The sequence below is a fragment of the Platalea leucorodia genome (assembly GCF_965183815.1).
Source record: "Platalea leucorodia genome assembly, chromosome: 7".
Taxonomy (NCBI): Eukaryota; Metazoa; Chordata; class Aves; order Pelecaniformes; family Threskiornithidae; genus Platalea; species Platalea leucorodia.
The window spans coordinates 18,667,991-18,687,720 of NC_138829.1; the positions used below are offsets into that span (position 1 = coordinate 18,667,991).

Sequence of the window (19,730 nt, forward strand, 5' to 3'; positions counted from 1 at the left end):
CAGACCATCTTCCCCAGCACCACCTTTTTAAAACTATGAAAACATCTGTAAAAGCCATGAAACAGAATATTGTGGAATGTTCAGATCCTTACTGGAAAATTTCTTCTGCTAAAGTCTCCAAAACTTTTAGTGGTTTAAGTGTTTTCCCCAGGCAATACATTCCCCTTTCTTAACTGAAATTATTAATACATGTCATGCCTTATCAAAGAAATCTTGATTCTACACAATGTAAGTGTTTTAGGGTACAACCATCTATAGCAATTATTTAGATTGGGGGTGGGGTAGGGTGTCTCTTGGCTTGTTTATTCCAAATGAATAGTGTTTGACCACCATTAAAAGCTAGTACAGATACAGGAGAATTCCTACATTTCCAAGCAAGTTTTACGAGCAAATAGATCTCAAATGCTCTTGTGAGACTGTTACTCAGACTGAATGTAGGGCATACTACTTTTCCATTAACAGCATATTTTGAGAAGTGGATCTGGTTAAGTCTAAATATTGTTCAGGGAAGGAGAAGACGACAGACTTTCAGCTTCACCTCACCTCCAGTACATACTGTCAAAGTAAGATGATTAAAAATGAGACTGTCACCCACATAAAGTTATTTAACTTCAGGGTAAAGCTATATTTAGACAATGCAAACAGCTTCACAATTAATTCTAGAATTATTTTTTTATTATTAAGGAGTTCTACATTCCCTTAATCTTTTGCAATATGTCTTCATATTCTACTACATATGCGCAGGAAGAAGAGAATAAAAAAGCTAGGATTTACCCACAAATACTACAGACTTTGGGGAAGGGGGAAGGCAAGTTTCTGCCTTTCCTGTGTCTCCACACCCCCTTGCCTCTTCTTAGCTGAGGAATTTGAATTATCCAAGACCCTTGGAAGGAAATATTTTTAAATGGTCAGTAAGTACCAAAACTAGGTTTGACTTGAAGTTAATATTCTTGCCCTCAAGAGCAATAGAGCAAAGAGTAAGAAACGGTACTCCTCATCGAATTTTTACTGCTAATGAAGAAAATGCAGAAGTCAAAATACAGCTGCCCATGGCAGCACTGACATTTTGTGGAGGTAAGAGGAAATGAATCTTTCATTTCAGATGCAAACAAGAACCAGATTAGTAACTCTGAAAATTACACAAAGAAGTTCAATTATTGTTTAAAGCGAATCACAGTTAAGAACAACAAAAAAGACCCAACAAACCAGAACACCAAAAAACCCCCAAAACGCCACAAACAGAAAAGAACAATAATAATCTATCAGAGAACTGATAGCAGACTAGGCGTACTCCCCTTCATCCCTCTCACCACCAGAATTGTCCACAAACCCATCTTTCCCCAGTCCCAGCACTCAGATGACTACTATCGCCTTGCATATCAGCTTTCTAGGTCTGATTTCAAGCCACACTCATGCTGAATAGACTAAAAAAAGAACAGTTAGCTGTTTTGCTCATACTGGAGCCTTTTCCTTAGTGATGGCACTAATCTGGGCTTCTCCTCTTTACCAGAACACGCAGGAATTTAGTGACTGATAACGCTAAACTTTTGTTAAACTTAGCTGAATTTGAATCAATAGGTTAAAAAAAAAACCAAAACAAAACTAGAGTTTGAATCAATAGGTTAAAAACAAACAAACAAACAAAACTGAGTTTGAATCAATAGGTTAAAAAGCCAAACAAAACTAAGAGAAATGTTTATGATCACACTGTCTTGTCTTTATCCCTTTCTTAAAAACAACACTATTTTTAGTTTGATTTCCTAAGGGTTTTTTTTCTTTATTAGTATATTCCATGCAGGCATGTGTGATCTCTGCCCACTGTAAGCCCTCAAGTTAAAAGTCCTAAGGCCAATATGATTATGTACAAAGTAACTCACTTTATAAAGTTCATTAGTATCAGCAACAGTAGTAATACAACAGCATTCACCAACAAGCATCCAGTATCATATACATTTACATAGCATTGCTACAAAACAGCGCATTTCTATGAAGCTCTGGCCGTCAATATAATGGAAAATAAACATATTTCTACATTGTAAAAGAAAGAAAAAAAAGCATTGAGCCATTCAGTCATTCCTAGCCAAGATTTTCTTTGTGTAACAAAATACATTCTCACTCAGCACTAAATTTTCAAGTTTTTTACATTTTTAGTATATAGTTGTAGCAGGTGGGGGTTTTTCTGTGTTTTTGGGTTTTTTTTTGTTTTTTTGTTGTTTTGTTTTTTTGTTTTTTAAAGACGGTCTTCAGTTTTAAGTTACTATTTTAAACAGAATAAATAGTGTGTAGATCAGATAGAAAACTATTTGTCAAGAATGAATTGCAGAGTAAATTATCTGTCCATTAATAGCCCACAGGGCTGGTTTTTTGCCACTTTTTCAAAAGGTTATATTTAAATATACACACAGAGCGCACATCTTACATTGCTGTTTTATGTAAAAACAAGCAAGCAACCCTCCACTGCCAAAGCCGGTGGTTCACATGTGGACAGGGGAAAAAAGGATTAAATAAACTCTCAAGAGGCCATTTGTTTGCATAAGTTAATTTCTGAGAAATTAAGGCGCCCAAAACTGGGCTCATCTTCACCTAAAAAGTAAGGTCAACTCCTAGCATCAGCAGCTACAGTAAGTTCCGCTGTCAACTAGAATGAAAAATGGCACAAAACATGCAACTAGAATGAAACGTGGCACAAAAGCATTACATACATCACATGAACTCAGATTTCAAGATAAAGGATCCTCCTGAACTTGGCTCATGGCACTCTGAACAAACAGCAGTGCATGGATAAAGGCTTTAGACTTTTAAATTATTGAAATCAGAACTCAGTGAAGATTTTATAGTTGGCATAATTTTGCAAAAGCTAGAAGTTAGAAATTCTGTAAGTTTGTACAGAAGTTACCGTGAAGCACACAATCACTGGATTTTAAACTGCCCGACAATATTATCCAGTCTTCTCAGAGTACCTTTCCAAAGTAATTTTTTGATCCTGCAGATTAATAATTTATATAGAATCTGAAATGCTGTTCTGGAACAAATGAGTAAGATGGAGCAGATACAACATTAAGATGCAGCCAGATTAACACTGGGGGAAAGTTTAGGTAAGTGGGCTATTAAAAAATGTACTTTAACTAACCTCCATTAGAAATTAAAAAAAAAAAAAACCAACAAAAACAACCACACAAAAACCAAAAAGAACAAAACCAAAGAAACCCACAGTTCCCTATCTAATCTTATTTTAGAATAAGAAGAATTACTTTTATATATTTTGTACTCTTTGGCAGGGAATCTATGAAACCAAAACATGTCCTGACAAACTCAACCTTTCCTAAGAAAGGTTTGTAGTCATGAACTCATTTATAATGTGTTATGTGGGAGATGACAAGTCATAACAGTTTGAAAGTCAACAACATGGAATGTACCAACAGATTTATGAAGAATGACGGTAGCAGTTATTTACATGTTCGGGGTAGTTAATTGCTCTTTATGAATTCGGTTTCCCCTGTATAAATTAGAAAACTACAAAAAGTCAAAATTGGGAGAAATCCCCATTGTCTTTAAAAGTTCAAGTAAAAACATCTTTGCAGCACTTTCCTTAGACAATAGCGTATTGCTCATATAAAAGGTCTCTTATCCTATAGAAGTCCTGACAGAGACAGCCTTCCAATCCAATGCGCCCTGTTTCAGTCTGAAACAAAAGAGATGTTTCAATTTAGTATCTTTACACTAATGAGAAACTTTTAATTTAGAATATTATTTACCAAAGAGTTTAAGACACAGAACACCTACCCTGCGAACAGCCACCAGATTGTTGCACACAAGCACTCCTCCTACAAATTCAGCTTGTATACCCTCTCGCAAGAGAACTTGCTTGAAGTCAGACAGTCTTGGCTCGTTCATAAACACAGACTGATGTCCAAGAACCTTTAAACAACACATACCGTTTTAATACTTCTGCTACTTAATACCTTCCATTTTTCGAAAGATCTCCTCATGACTGTGTTGGCAGCAGTGAGGGAGGCCTAGACTACAACACTATAAATGAGAAGATTAGTTCTATTTCTGTTCACCTGCAGCAAGGCATTTCCAGGATAGGAAGGCCTTACAAGTTATTTGTCAAGTAACGGAAAAGTTTCCTTCTTTGCTCACATATTGAAGATAAATGGAAAACTGTCATTGAAGATCCCTCTTCCAAGCCACGTTATGCCAGGGACAGAGCTACAGTAAGCTCTACTGCTCATCAGTACATACTTCCATGACAGCTGTCATGAATCTGAACAGACTTTAGAGTTGTCTCCACATTTACCTATCTCCTAGAACAGACTACATTTAGGACTGTGCAACAGTATCTTAAAAAGCAATTCTAGGATTAGAAGGCATTGCAATCATTCAATAGAAAGACAAAATAATATCTACTCACATGCAAAGCATTTTAATTTAAGAATAAAGATAAATTTATGGAAAAGATTAATTTAATGAACTCTCAAATCACTACTATAGAAGCAGAGATGCAAAGAATTTCAAAGATGTGTATCTCAAGTATACGAAGTATTTTCCATAGCATCAACAAAACATAATAAAATCCAGGAGTGACTAAATGCCAACTAATTTCCAAATCTGCAAGTACTAACTACAAATATGAAACATGCTAATTAAAATCTTATCTTCACCAATAGAAGGTACTGTACGCTAGGCACTGTTAGTGGATGCAAGAGATCATCCTTGCTGAAAAGCACAAAATCTGAACAAAGAACAGTATCAGGTTTAACAAAGAAAAAACCAAAACGTGAAAATCCAGTTTCAGTTAGGCTTTCATTTGAATAAGATCACAGTAACAACCTCTACGCACTAGAAAAAAAACAAATGAATACAGAGCTCTTCAAAAAAGAAGTCCAGATCAGCATAATTTCTGTACCTCATGAGGTGGCAGAGGTTCCAAAGTAGGAATGATCTCGCTCTCCTCACACATCTCCTTGTCATCATCACCGAAGAGGCTTTTCATGGCCTTCTGTTGCGCAATGACACTAGAGTCTGAAGACGGCATATCCACTTGCATCTCTAAGTCTTCGTCTTCCCTCAGCTCTCCCTCTTCCAAAATAACTCCAGTATCCACTTTCGAAACCCGCATGTCCAGAACACCATCTATCCAAGCCAACTCAGCATCCTTGGCTTTACAGAACTGAAGGGAGCTGACAAGAGAATCTTTTAACCTGACCTGGGTTGCACAAAAATAAAAGCACTTTTAGTTTGATGGAAAACACGGAGAGAGTTCTTACTTCAAGCTTTAAAAATCAGCAGTTTTCCTTTCACTGTCTCTCCACATAGGTTTGATTCATACTCCTTTGGGGAGGGAAAGGAGGGAATTGGTATCACCAAGGCAAGACGTTCTGTACTTTCAAAATATAATTTGTATAACCCTCATGCCACTACTCAAAAAGCAGCAGAGATCAATACCTTTTTTGTCTCGTTAAAATAAAAAAAGGAACTTACAGGACTGCAAACTTGAGTTAAACTTACAGCAAGAGGAATCAGTTCCTTTTAAAACATCACAAACCTTTTTTGCGGCCACGAGTTCCTCAGTTGGCCTTAGTAAATTTAAGGAAAGTTTCTATAGACACATTTAGGTTACTGAACTGAAGTTCCAAATTTCAGTCCTCAAAAAAAATTATCATTAATATTTTATTGTAAGAAGGGATGCTGTAAATATCAGATTCAGAAGTGACCAAAACATTACCCTACCCTGATTCCTCTGGTGCATTCCAGGACTTTAACCCATTTAATAAAGCCCTACTCGAAAAGACTGTTATCCACATGAGATTGTGCATGATCCCCGTAGCGGAATCAAGACTGCAACTGTATGAAGGATACTGCAACTAACTATCCATCTGCAGCACAGTTGACTCAAAATGACACTGGGATTCTGATGCCCCACTCATATCTGTTATTTTCTAACTCAACATCTACTATATGCTTCCTCTGTTCAGAAAGCTTCAAACAGAAAAACAAACTAAAGTTATGCAGAAGACTGAGTTTCCTGTTTTATATTAAAAAAATGAAATTAAGTATGAAGCAGTTACAATTTTATTCAGATAAATATTTTGTGAAAAATTACAATCGTATAATTTCTTATACACTAGCAATCCTCAGAGCTTAAAAAAAAAAAAAACCAAACAACCAAACACAACCAACAAACCAAACACAGAAAGCACCACTATTTTAAGACTGTCAGAACTGTATAATTTTGAATAACTGGAACTTTCCACTTCCTACAGGGTAACAGGTTTTTCCTCTGGAAAGAAGCAGAAGTACCTCTTTCAACAATTCTACTGATGTTTTTCTATTAACTTTAAAAGGACAGAAGGAATAAAGGACTAATGCCTAAAGTGCATGTGAGAGACTCTCCTCTAAACAACATCAAAGGTTGAATCAGGACCATACACAATTTTCACATAGACCACACAAATTACTTTTGTTTTCTTATTTAGAGCTTACCCATTAAAATTAAATGTAATATATTAAGACAGTGCAACACATTATCATAACCTCACTTTCCAGGAACCATCACATTAACTTCTTTTTTGGGGGTAGTGGTGTCTATTTATTTTTAACATTAACTTGCTCCTAACTTTAAATGTTCATTCTTAGGTACTATTTAGGTACGAAGGATTTTTTTTTTTTTCTCCTCTTTGCTCTCTAAGGCTCCCCTTCAGATTCCAAAAAGAATCCTGAATTGCAAGTAGTGTACAGTGGTACTCTCAATATAGGCATTATAAATCTATTAAGATTTGAGTAAAGCAAACTCATGTTCCCATGGACACAAACTGTGCCTTTTGCACTACAGGTAAAAAACGCACTGATCTCATGTTTAAGCTTTTAAACACTTCTTATGAATAAGCATAAGGAGAATGCTTACCTAGAAGACAGCAAAATGCTACTAATGTGTTCATCACACAAAACCAAGTGTACACGTAGGTAGTAGTGTCTCTCCTCTCCCAAAGAATGGAGGGCCAAATTAGAGTCTGCCAATACAGCTCTACTACAGTTCACAGCAGTTACACAACTAACAAATTCCAGTACCTTACCTGGTAAATGTGAGTTTCGCTGGTTGCATCTACAGTTTCGTGCAGTTTCGGCATGTAAACTTTAATATCTTTTCCACCAAAAGCTCTGCAACATTCTGCAAGGTCCTGACTGGCCTCAGGTGGTCCATGGACAATGATCAGTTGTCTTGGTTTCATTTGGTTAATAATTTTTTTAATTGAGTCCCCATCTGAGCGTCCTTCATAGTCAATGTATGTAACTCTGGCTCTAGTTTGAATTAAAAACCCAAGAATAACAATTTTTGAGTTTAAAATATTAAACCTTCAAGTGCTCCAAAATATGTCATTTAAAAATGGAAGATATTTTGAAATTACTCTATATCAGCAAAAGCTGTCAGCACGAGGTATATTATGGATCACTAAAATACAGAATTGTCAAATATCAGCATGTATGTATATTTAACACTATAAATTCCCCAAATTCACTTACATAGTTATCCAAAACAGAAGATAAGCATATTTGAATAAGTTCTTTTAACAAAATATATATACATTTGAGTATCTATGCTAATATATTGTTGTATCATTTACTTTTCCTCCTTCACTTGTCTCCATCAGACAGGGAACAAACTGCAAATTTCTTAAGAGTGGGGAACCATAAGAGTCTGCACTGTGCTCCCAGAAAGACTAGTAAAAAACTAACTTAGATAGCTTGGGGGAAAAAAAAAAAAACAAAAGAGCAAGTCCTTTTCCACTTTCTTAATTCCAAGCTAGCCTTTTACCCAATTTGCACTGTACTCATGTCACCATTCTAGCAGAACTGACGAGAACAGCAAAGCCACTCACTTAATTTCCATGGATTCTGTTGCAGAAATACATTTGGTAGGAACATCTGACAAATCCTGGTCCATAGGCTCTTCTCCATTTGTCAAACCAGATTCTAATTTGCTTTTTTCTTCTTCTGTTGCTTGCAGTTCTGGAACTAGAAAATCCTCAGGTCTAAAGAATGACAGGAATTTTGCTTTTAATAGTCTTACAGTAAAACCAAAGCACTACATAATATAAAAACAAGCAATGCTGACTATTACTACTGAGATGTTTTGTAATTGTTATTGCCTACAACTTTATTACACTTGTCTTCAGTATTTCCATATTTGAACAGAGCTCATTTGGAAAATATCACCTTCCTATCTCAAAAAAGAACTTTGATACCTTGGGAAATATTAGCAAATTGAGGCTTTCTAACAAGTATTCCTTATGGAAATAGGACAAGTATCACTAGATTTTTCTAGGATGAATGATGTTCTTTCCTCTCATTATAAATTTACGTGTACTTCAAAGCAGAAAAAGTCAGGTTAAAAAAAATACTAAATCTTCTATCTCATAAGCAAAAAAAAAAAAAAAAAAAAAAAAAAAAAAAAAAAAGCCTGGAGTGGAAACACATCCGAAGAGGTTTGAACACAGGCCAAGGATCAGAACTCTGCCACTTCAATCCTATCATAAGCTTTCTATGAGACTTAGTGCAAACTGTCCTAACTGTTCAAAAGTTACTGTGGTTGGAAGAGTATAGAACAGTGCTGCAAAAGAGACAAAATGACAGTTTTTATTTTTATTACTTCTAACATGTAGTAGCTATGAAATAATTCAAAAACAGTATACATTACCGCCACATACTTGATAATCTCGCCGTATTCATCCCATTTAATTCTTTCTTCAGGGGCTGGAAACATTGGATAAGATTTCTTTGCCTGTTTGAAGAAGCTTCCTTTCCGGCTACCTTCACCTTTCATCATCAAATCATGTTTGGTCTTATGTACAGTTGGCTGATCAATATCCTCTTCAGCATCACTCTCATCACTGGAATCGATATCTGCCCTGAAATGACATTCCAAAAAACCTAGCACTTTCTTTTTTTTACTTCAGGTTTAATATTACATAAACACAATGACTGGAAAATAACAGTTGACATAACACTAACCAAGGACAAGGGCAGTTTATGTATCTGAGAAAGAGCTCACAGTCAAATGGCAGATGAAACACGTCTATCATAACAATAGATTAAAGACAACCATTCCCGATTCCTCAGTGCCCTCAGACAAATCTATCAAAACTATCATTTTTATTTATCCCTGTAAATGGTTGAAGCAGCAGAATGATCACACACAGAATGATGTCAACTTTGAGCATAACAGCAGAATGCAAGAACAGCCAACACACTTACTCTTTAGACTGTTCCAACTTCTTAGCTGCTTCTTTCTTTAGTTTCTCCTTTTCTAGGTATTCTTCAAGTTCTTTTCCTTCCAACTTGACACGTTTCCTCAACTGCAGAAAGAATTAAAATTAATATTACTGTGAGTAGCTGACATGATTTTAATACTTTCTGTACATGCTGCTGACAAGAATATTTGTATTGAAGTACCAAGGGCAAGTATAACTCGTATGTCACATACAAGATAAGATTATGCAAACAGTGGCACCTTGGCGTGGCGACATCATGATAATGTTATCAATTAGTAGAGTCTACTTCAACAGAAAAGCATTTCTAAAAGTATTAAAATCAATTAACTTTACAAAAATTTCTTAAAACGTCTTCAGAAAATCTCTGTCTGGTAAGTGAACACAAATACTCTGAGATGAGTAGTGTTTTTTCAATCTTGTGTCATTAACATCAAACCGGAAGAACCTGGCAAAGTCTTACCAGCAGGCAAAACAATGGTAAGTTTTGTTTCTTGTTTTCTGAAAATCAGGATGTAGGACACTTTGAATAATACTGAATTCTAGTAATAGTCTAATACTGTAATTCAATGCTTCAAATCCAATCCAAAACTAAAATAAAGCATCAGGATTGAAATTATCACTGTGATCACAGGAGACTCTCATAAATTAACAATATTTACCAGAGAGAAGTAGACACAGGTATATAAGTTACTGAAAATAATTTGAAAGCATGAATAACAATTGTGTTGTAGCTTTCCTTATCTTTCCAATTCCTAGCTTTCACTTATCTTTCTAATTCTGGTGGGCTATATTATACTAATTTGACTTGATTCTCCCCTCATCCAGCACTAGACTATTTTCCAGCAAGAATAATCCATTGTATATTGTGATCTGTACATCAACTGCAAGCAGATTTTTTTTTATTATAACAAAACCAGAAAGTGTTGTCTAAAGATAAATATTTAAAAGCAACTTCATGCTCATCTCTATGGAGTATTAATTTTGCCACACCACCAAAAAGCATTCTGCAGTTCATAATACGAGACCTATTTTTATGTAAGCTTATCCACAATTGGTTAAACATGCAACATACTGATTTCAGATTTCCCTCCGCCACTAGGAAGTGTTTTCAGTAGATCAAAAAGAAAAATAAGTTCAGTTTTACTCGTATTCCCTCAGATGGCCCCCAGTAAAAATCTTTGAGATATACAGACAACTCTTACCTCAATATCTATAACTTTTTCAGAAGGATTATCAATCAGGAATCGTGCTAATGTTCCAGGTGTAGTGCGATAAGTTAAAATTATAGAGTTTTTGGAATCCTGGCACCATTGAATGAAAAGATCTCTAGAAAATCCACACTCTAAGTCAGGCTGGCTGGCAAGAACAACTTTTGGACTAGGCACGCGAGCCAGATCAGACAGACTATGACATAAGGAGAGATGGCGGAACTGAAAAGGATTGTTTCTCTTGTCTTCAAAGCACCTCATCAACTTGTCACTCATCCATTCAACCTAAAATACGTATTAAGAAAAAGTTATCTATAAGAATACAATTTCTACAATAATGCCCAAACCTGATGTGAAGTACAGGATGCAATATGCACGTGATTACATCAATGTTTCTCAGCAAGTGTAGAAATAATGCTGAGCCTAAACAACACAGAAACAAGTACTTTAAGTCCTCTTTTTTAACAGCTATAGACTATGCTAACAAGTCTTGTGATAAAAACAGAAATGAGTATCAAGAAACATGCCCATAGACATAACTGGACTCTGTTACTTGATCAAAAGATCTGAGACGCAAGCATGCACTATAGAATAAGGACAACACCCAGTATTTAGCCGTTTTTTACTGTTAAAAAGAAAAGCAAAATGCTTTTGCATACATTTTCCATTATCCTCTTCGTAACTGCATTTTAAAATCAAAACAAACCTGTGATTTAGAGAACTCCACTACATTGTAGCTGACGTTATTCAAAAGTGCTAGGGAGTAGACTCCTAATCCTGCATCTTTCGTTCTCCAGATCTGATCAAGAAGTTGAGCAAGTTCCAGAACTCTGCCTGCTGTATCCACGGCTATTAATACGTTCCCATCACCTCGTAATGTCTCCAAAACATTAGCTAAGAAGAATTAAAAACAAAAACACACCTACTTATACTTTGAACCGAAATTAGAATGTTTGTGGCTTGGTTTCTTTTATTTGTTATAGCACACTAGCAATCATAATCAAAAGCAAATTGAACACAGAAATAAATTAAACTTCAACAGAGATCCAAAACCACATTTCCACCAAAATTAAAAGGGAGCTGGAGTTTTCTTGGTAGCTCTGAAGATCTCGCTGCCTTGATATTACTTTTTCTTTCTTTTTCTTTTTTTATTTAAAAAAAGCAACCAGTAAAATGGAGTTTAAAAAAGAATGTGCTGAGGAAGGTCATTTAAAAATCCCTTAAGAAAAGATTAATTGATACTGGGTAAAATACACTGTTTTCAAATAGGGTTCATTGTTTTCAGGAACATGATTAATCCACAGGATCAGTACCATCAGAAAAGAGTAATTCAAAATTTGTTAAATTTTAATAAAGGTTCTTAGTTTGGATGCTGATGAAGTTCTCATAGAAAAACAATTTACAGTGGCTAATAAATCACTTTACTGCTATTTTCAAGGCCAAACAGAATACATACTCAGTAGCTGTTCATCCCTTTGCTTCCTCCTGGGTTGCACATAAGTAGCATTAAATGAATCTGTAATAAGCAATGAAGGCCTGCTCAACATTTCCAAGGAACATCCATTCAGATGGCTGTGGAAAAAAGGCAAAATGTCACTTTTTGCATTCCTATTTTATGAGAAAAAATAAGACATCTAGCTTCCAGATGTTTCCACGTATGGAAATCGAACTTCTTAATAGCTGAATGTTTCCTGCTTCAAACTTACAAATAAATAAAACTGAGTGGCTAATGCTTGTTTCAAACTAATGCTTGTTTCAAACTGATTAATCTGAATGCAAGTGAAATTAGTGGTCTTATTAGAGCTGAAAAGGCACTGCTACTTCTATACCTGTTTATCACACACTAAATGATGCACACCTAACAACATCTAAGAAATATATATTGCTATGTTGAACTTACATCTCCCTCTTGTGGTTGAAATCAACTGCATACACAATTTCTTCCTCTCCATCCTTGACGATCTTCCAAATTGTGCCTCCTATCATATGGCCAGCTGGCAACGGCGTGATTGACAAACCATGTCCTTTGCCTACAAAAGTTTTCAATATTTTAGGTACGTTACATGTACTAAATCCATTACTCTGAATAAGAGATGGTAATTTTAAATAACTGAATGCCAAAATTATGACTGAGGAAAAAAGTCAAATGAAGTATGAAAAATCAGTAACATATCTGCCCTTCCCATCTAACCAGTAACTTCAAAATTTTTTGCAATTCACTTCTATTTTGCCTCCAGAAAAAGAAAGTAAAATGAAGATCACTTCTTCCCTTCACCTCACACTGCAGAGCTGCTGTAACTACAGAGCTAAACAACAGTAAATTATGTAACAAACATACCACATGAAAGCAAGTACACTGGTGAAAGGCAGACCTCTCTCTGGGGCAACACGAAATGTTTACTGTATCATTCACTGTCTAGATACTTACAAAAACACATAAATTACACAAACTGGAAGTTTTCCAGAATGACAAACACACAAGTCAAACAATACCAGGAAAGGTCTTCATGTTCTGCAGTCAGGGATAACAGATCTTTTCAGCACCTGATGCCTTTTTTTTAATGCGTTGCTGCTCCTCGTCATTGCTGCTAGCCTATATCTTTGTCAGAGTAAAACTAGACCACCCGTGACCATTATTCACTGACTTCGCTGCGTTCCACTAACTTGAGCAGAAGTGCACAGCTTTAAGAATAATTAAAACATGCATTATCTCCTTAGATGCATCCATCGAGTCTTTTCAAATCCCTTCCATTAAATATGAGAAAGTAGGATCTTTTAAAAAAGTTGTTCACTAAAATTACTTTTAAGATATAAAAGTTGGCAGCACAGACACAGCCTTGCTACAAATATCTTGAGAAAGGGTGAGCAGCCTTTCAAGGACGGCATCCCATTTCTATTTTCCAAATTACAGGGCAAGTATTTTGGCAAGCAGCATTCAGGAACAGGGAGATACTGCATCTCAGAGACAAGATGCTGGTGGTCAGCTTGTATGTGTCTTTGTTCAAGAACAGGGTTTCCATTTCATTCTGATCTTTAAATTCAACAGGAGTGAAAAGCAGCTGATTCTCCGGATGCCACAGTTCCCAGCAATAAACTACACTGAGTATCATTCGGAGTCAGTGAAGACGTCCTCATTAAATCATCCACATGCTGTAACTTAATCTCTGCAACCTATTCATTCTCTAGAAAGCTTTCCTTTGTGTTACTGGTTATTGAAGAGTTCTGAGGTGTCTACCACTAGGCACAAGTGAATGCTTTTGAGAGACATGAGCAAATTCCAAGAAAAATTACAAAAACACAAAAGAGAAACAAATGTCTAAATATGCTTTGGCGTGACCTCCTCCTCATTAAGTGAAAATCTACCCATTTCCACATACAATTACTGAGGCAAACGTTCAGCTGATATAGACTGACACAGGGCTACTGAATTCAGCCCTGCAAAACGCACATTTCAAAACTGACTCCCTTTAAAAAAGTTACTTATCTCTTAATGACTCTGTTGCCTTTCACTAAAAGTCGTTTATTGAAACTTTGGTAGCAACTTTACCTTTCAAGTTCACAATCTGAGAAAACTTCAGCTGTTGTATCTTATCAAAGGCTGCATCTACATCATCCAGTGTAAAGAGTGTGAAATCTTCAGTATTATGGCGGGACTAAAACAAATAAGAAGTATAGAGCATTCAAGAACCTGAGCACTCTACCATATCAAAGATGTTGTGTATGAAAGTATCAACTTAAATATACCTGGTAGAGATCATACATAAACATCTGTCCCATTTTATATACAGGAATAGTTGCATAAATGGCACAATTCAACCCCATTTTTCCAACTGCATATGGAAGAGCACCGAGGTGTAGAGGGTCAGGATGAGAAAGAAGAACAGCATCAACCTGGTGTACATGTCTACAAAAAGAAGGACAACAGAAGCTGGTGAAAAGAGTTCTGCATGGTGTTATATACTCCCTATTATGGCTATTTTGAGAATACATACACATTCTGAATGCCAAACAAGAAAACCTAAATCCTTCCAGGTTTAGAACAAAGTTTTTAAAATTGTAATTAAAAGTTACAGATATTTCCAAATGTTCAAGTACTTAAAAATGCAGGTGACTTCTGAAAACATAATTTCAAGACATAAGTTGAAGACATAAGTTTCACACCAAATTCTTGATTAGAAAGACCTTAATATACACTTGGACACCAGAAAGTACATTAACTGAGGGGCCAAAAATATCATCAGTGCAGACATGCTACAAATTGTTTATACATCTAAAAACCTAAACAGAGTAGAACTTTTCTTCTGATGAGAAAGACCAATTAACAGGCCCAAAGACACAATAATCCTTAAACTGATAAGGATCAAATCAAAGTCTATTTCTTTAAAAACAGAAAAGGTCAAATATATCATTTAAGATAAGTGGCACATAAATTTTAGGAGTTTTATTAATTTTAAAAACAGAATACTTTTTTCTTGCAAAGTGCTGCATAAAATAAGAATTCAGACTAAAAACTTACTACCTATCATAACTGAAAAACTTGAAGGCATAGAACATATGCAACAAGTGAAAATACAAGTTGGGCTGAAAGCTTTTTGTTTCCTCACATAGTAACTGGGGCACAAACATTCTTCTTGATGGCTGTTATTAAAAAAGGGATTTTATCTAATTGCTTCTCAGATAAGACACTCAAAAAATTTTATAAATTATTCCTAGTACATAAAAATCCTCAGTTAAAAGACTTCAAACACTACACGTGTGTCAATGCTAGAAAAGTGAATCTACGAAAACAGCATCACAAAGCTTAGTTTCTTTCAGAAATTTCCATGTTTCGGTCCTAACCTTGTAATCAACGCTTGCATCAGCAAAGCTCCTTGCTGTAAACCTGCAGAAATTCAGTATTAAAGTCTAGACGGGTTTATTTCTTTGCAGGGCTGGGATAACTAACAGAAGCTGTTTTCCTGGCTGACAGTCTATTCAACTTGAAACATAAGGCGAGAGTTGAACCACTTTGTGTTCAGCCTACATACACTAAGGATTCTTACATTTAAAACTTAGTTAACCATTTTAAATTAGTTTAGAGCCAAGGTCAGTCTCCCACAAACTCGGCTCTGTATCCTGTTTATGAAAAAGACAAAACATCGAAGCAAAAACAAACACAGAACAGTTTGAGAACAACAGTTAATAGATGTGACTCATTAGACTCACGAGAAAAAAAATCCAAGATTTACTGGAAATGTTTCAGCAGCATAACTCCCTTCATATAAAACATAATTCAAACAAACAAACAAAAAGAATAATTTTGGATTTAATATCACCATACACATACCATTACATGGTATCCTGAAAACTTTCAGAAAAGGACAAGACCTATCAAAAAAAAGTGTATGAACGGAACTACTTACTTCCTCAGAGAATCAATAATGTCCATAGAAAAGTTCTCATCCCAGCCACAGTCCAAAAGAAAACGAAATTCATCTACTTGCAACAGATAGCAAAGGGCAGATTCCTCCTGCACCCCTGAAAGCGTAGTCAACTTGATAATCGATGTCATTTTCCTCTCCAAGTGTTTAATCTCCAAAAGAACTAATCTGAATGAGGAAAGAAAATGTTTCATTGACTAATCCAAAGGAAAAGTCTATTTACTTAGCTCTAACTTCATACATTTCTGAGAATACGCACGATAATAGTTGTGAATACTGCTCAGTACAGCTACTGGATATCAATTAAGTCTCAGATATTAACTTTGGATCGTTGTAGGTCTTTTGCTATTAGAAAGAGAGGTTTTTTTACAATAAAAAGAACAGGATTACTAGGAGCAGTGCAGGTAACAGCAGCCGCCGCCCCGGGGGCCGGATGGGGGCACCCGGACGCGGCGCATCCCGGGCTGCGGCCCCTCAAGCCCAGCGCCCGCCCGAGGTGGGGCCCGGCACGGGGCGGGCCGGGGGCTCCGCACGGCGGCTCCCGGGCCCCGCCAGGCCCCGCCGGGCGGGCCCAGACAGCGGCCCGGCCTTGATGGGGTGAGCCTCGCCGGCCGGGCCCAGCGCTAACAGGGCGAGCCCTGCGCCCGCTTCAGTCCCGAGAGGAAGAGGAGAAGGAAGAAGAGGAGGAAGAGGAGGGCAAGCTCGGCGAGGACAAGCCGAGCGCTCCACACCTGGGCACCGGGCCGAGCCGGGCTCCCCGCGGGGGAGAAGGGGCACTCGGCAGCGAGCGCGGGGGCCGGCCCGCACCGCTGACCCCGAGCCGCCGCCGCCGCTACCTGCCTCGCGGGCCGCCCGCGCGCCGGCCTCCCTCAAGCCCAGCGGGGCGGGCGCCTGCCGCCACCGCCGCCGCGCACGGCACCCGCCGCCATCTTGCGGGAGGCGGGGAGGAGGAGGCGGGAAGGTGGAAGGGGAACGGGCGGCACCACCGCGAGGCCGCCGGGGGTGAGAGCCCTCCTCCCCCTCTTCCTGCGCGGCCGGTGGGCTCTCCCGGCCTGCTCGCGCCGCCCGTTGCCCTTGGTGCGGCCGCTGCGCGGGGCCCGGCGGCAGCGAGGAGCGGTAACGGCCGGGGCCCGGCGGGGGGGCGGGAGCCGCCGGGGGGGGGGGGTGTCTCCGCGGTACCGGCGTCAGCCTTCCCCGGGAGCGCCTCGCCCTGTCCCCTGTCCCCTCGGCCGGCACACGGGGCCGGGCGGGAGCGCCCCTCGGCGCCGGGGCTGTATGGCGCTCTTGCCCCCGCGGGCGCGGGCGTGCGGGGGACGGCCGGGTTCCCAGTCAGGCTGCGGGCAGCGTTTCTCCGCGCCCGGCGGAGCCGGGAGGCTGGCAGGGCCCTTTCCTGGGTCAGCACCGTGAGCACCGGGCCGCCATCGTGGCCCACTGAGGGAGCGGCCTGGAGGGGGCAGCGCCTCCCCCCGCCGCCTCGGCTGCGTGGCGTGCCCCGGCCCGCGGGCGGTGGGGGAACGGCGCCGTTGGCGTCCCTCCCCTGTGGCTAGTATGGAGTGGGGAGCTCGGCGCTGCGCGGCTTCCTGGGTGTCTCCTGTCACGTCTAGCAAGGCGCTAATCTGGAAGGCTTTGGTTAGGTCGGAAAAGGCTCGCTGGATTTTAGCAATGTCAGTTCCCCGCTGAATGTACAGCTTATCTTTCAGTCTTGTTACAGATAATAAAGCGTCCATCTACAGGAGTTTAGGTTATAAATGCATTTGTAATGTTTTACAGAACAGCAAACTTATCTGTCATTTGAGTTACTTTAATGGGTAAATTACTCTAGAACATTTAAATGCAACTATTTCACCATGGATATCTTAAAAGAGATTCTCTCCCATTTTAGGATTTCTCCCTGTTTCTCTACCATTTTAGGATAAAATCCTATTTCCCAGGGCCAAGAGTGAGTTAGGATTATTTCTAAGAAACCTGTGTATGGATTTGAGAACAGCATGTGTCTTGTAGGAAGTGTTTGATGGCCCTTGTGTTTATTGTGCTCATGTGGGATCCTAGTAAGTGAGGTTAAAGGTGCCAGGTATGCAACAGTTCTGTGTACAGGTTTATCAGTAACTCTTATCTGTTATGCTTTTCTTTCTAGCAGTCATGGTGAATTTTGCCCAAGCTGTGCGTGATCACTGGGTTCACATCCTCGTTCCCTTAGGATTTGTCATTGGATGCTATTTGGACAGAAGGAATGATGAAAAACTGTCTACCTTCAGAAACAAGAGTTTATTATATAGAAGGTCTGCTTTATGATGCCTCTTAAATATATATAGCTATTTTGCAAAGTGCTTATCTGTTCTTTTTGAGAGTCTTAAGTATGAAAAAAACGGAGGATGCTGTCAAATATTAAAGGGAAGAAAGCCCTAAAAATTTCAGCAAGCATTCATGAAGGGATGTAGGTCACTAATGCCCTCTGAAAATGGGGGCTTTAGGAGCCATCTTAGTCATGAAAGGATCATTAACTGCTGTCAAGTTCTTAGTCATGAAATGTGGAAACCATTATTTTGTCTCTCTCTAAAACTTCAGCAGGAAACAGTGCTTGAATTTTAATTTTCAACTTTTCAGTGGATTATAGCAAACTTCTGTCTTAAATTTAAAATGATCACAGCAGTTTTTAACTAAATACTTTTATAAATTTGTCTCATTTAAAAATAACCAAGTTTTTGAAAATTAACACAACATTTATGTTGGCAACTGCTGTATCTTCACTGAAGGATGTGATTATATACACTGATCAGTTTGGGCTTACAGGCTGACTTTGCAGGGAGAATTTAGATAACTTAGTGCATTGCCTCATCTATGTCAGTTCTCCTAATTCTATATTAGACCATAGGGTTAACAAAACAACAGAAAAAAAAATGCTGCATAGCATGGACTAATAGTAGGAATGTTAATGTCAGTTTGCAGGTGGATATTTTTTTTTTTTTCTAATTCTGGTCTCAGCTAAATTAGTTCTGAGCAAGAAAGGAAGCTTCTGACATAATCCACCCCACTATTACATTAGCGCTTTTCTTACTGCAGTTGCTGGCGAAGTTGGGCTGGTGTTTCAGCATACTGCAGAAATCCCCTCTGCTTTCACACCTAGTTCTCTTCCAACTAAAGTAATGCATTTTTGTATTTAAAAGTAGTAGAATTTTTCCTTTTGGATGCCATTATGTAAAAAGTCTGGTAACTCCTTAGAGGTCAGCTGTGTCGGGCTTCCATTTAAACGAATGGGAGTTAAGAGGACTCAAATCTGTTGAAGCTTTGAAAGGAAAACAGGAAGCTTATCAGTACTGAAAGATTTGACAACGATGGCAAGGAAAGTTAAATTTATACATAACTCTCAAAATTAAGGTATTGTAGAATAATTAATTACATTTATTAGTAATTATTTTACAAAAATTATCCTAATTTTAGTCTGTTTCCTCTATGTTTTTCTTTCCACACAGAGAGTTGAAGCCTGGTGAAGAAACTACATGGAAATAAAGGCCGCTGATGAAATGGAAAATATTTTCATTTGATTCATCATCTTATCTCACACATTGAAAGAATAGGATTATGGTTTTTATCTTGAGAGAATATGTAAAGCTACAGAAAAGGACACCTGCAGTTCATCAGTGCCGATTTCCAATCTTACTCTTTGGAAGATGACTTAATTACATGACTAATATCTGTCCAGGAATTCCATTAGGCCATAAGTGTGGAGAAACTTTTGTCCCCAAAGTCATACTCTGGAGAGGGGAAGAAGAATTACATAATAAAGAAAAACTATGCAAAAACCTTTCTGTTGTTATTGATCCGTGTGGCGT

At 38.3% G+C, this 19,730-nt stretch overlaps 2 protein-coding genes across 5 annotated transcripts; one reads left to right on the forward strand and one right to left on the reverse strand.

The window, feature by feature from the left end:
* Positions 1-305: 305 nt before the first annotated feature.
* On the reverse strand, positions 306-16,809 carry CPSF2 (cleavage and polyadenylation specific factor 2). Of its 3 annotated transcripts, none has more exons than XM_082317687.1 (15): positions 16,737-16,809; positions 15,883-16,068; positions 14,225-14,384; positions 14,028-14,133; positions 12,381-12,510; positions 11,937-12,052; positions 11,187-11,374; positions 10,475-10,765; positions 9,256-9,356; positions 8,709-8,909; positions 7,881-8,033; positions 7,077-7,302; positions 4,910-5,209; positions 3,784-3,918; positions 306-3,682 (listed from the first exon to the last, which is right to left on the reverse strand). In XM_082317687.1, the coding sequence occupies exons 2-15, from the start codon at positions 16,029-16,031 to the stop codon at positions 3,590-3,592; spliced, it is 2,349 nt and encodes a 782-aa protein (XP_082173813.1). In that variant the 5' UTR covers positions 16,032-16,068; positions 16,737-16,809; the 3' UTR covers positions 306-3,589. The 3 variants fall into 3 exon arrangements, with proteins under 3 accessions (XP_082173813.1, XP_082173811.1, XP_082173812.1); XM_082317685.1 differs by lacking the exon at positions 16,737-16,809 and adding an exon at positions 16,632-16,716; XM_082317686.1 differs by lacking the exon at positions 16,737-16,809 and adding an exon at positions 16,160-16,358.
* A 60-nt stretch (positions 16,810-16,869) lies between these two features.
* Positions 16,870-19,700, forward strand: NDUFB1 (NADH:ubiquinone oxidoreductase subunit B1). 2 transcript variants are annotated; one of them, XM_082317689.1, is made up of 3 exons: positions 16,870-17,016; positions 18,035-18,179; positions 19,371-19,700. In XM_082317689.1, the coding sequence occupies exons 2-3, from the start codon at positions 18,040-18,042 to the stop codon at positions 19,405-19,407; spliced, it is 177 nt and encodes a 58-aa protein (XP_082173815.1). In that variant the 5' UTR covers positions 16,870-17,016; positions 18,035-18,039; the 3' UTR covers positions 19,408-19,700. The 2 variants fall into 2 exon arrangements, with proteins under 2 accessions (XP_082173815.1, XP_082173814.1); XM_082317688.1 differs by having other exon boundaries at positions 16,882-17,016; positions 18,038-18,179.
* Positions 19,701-19,730: the final 30 nt, after the last annotated feature.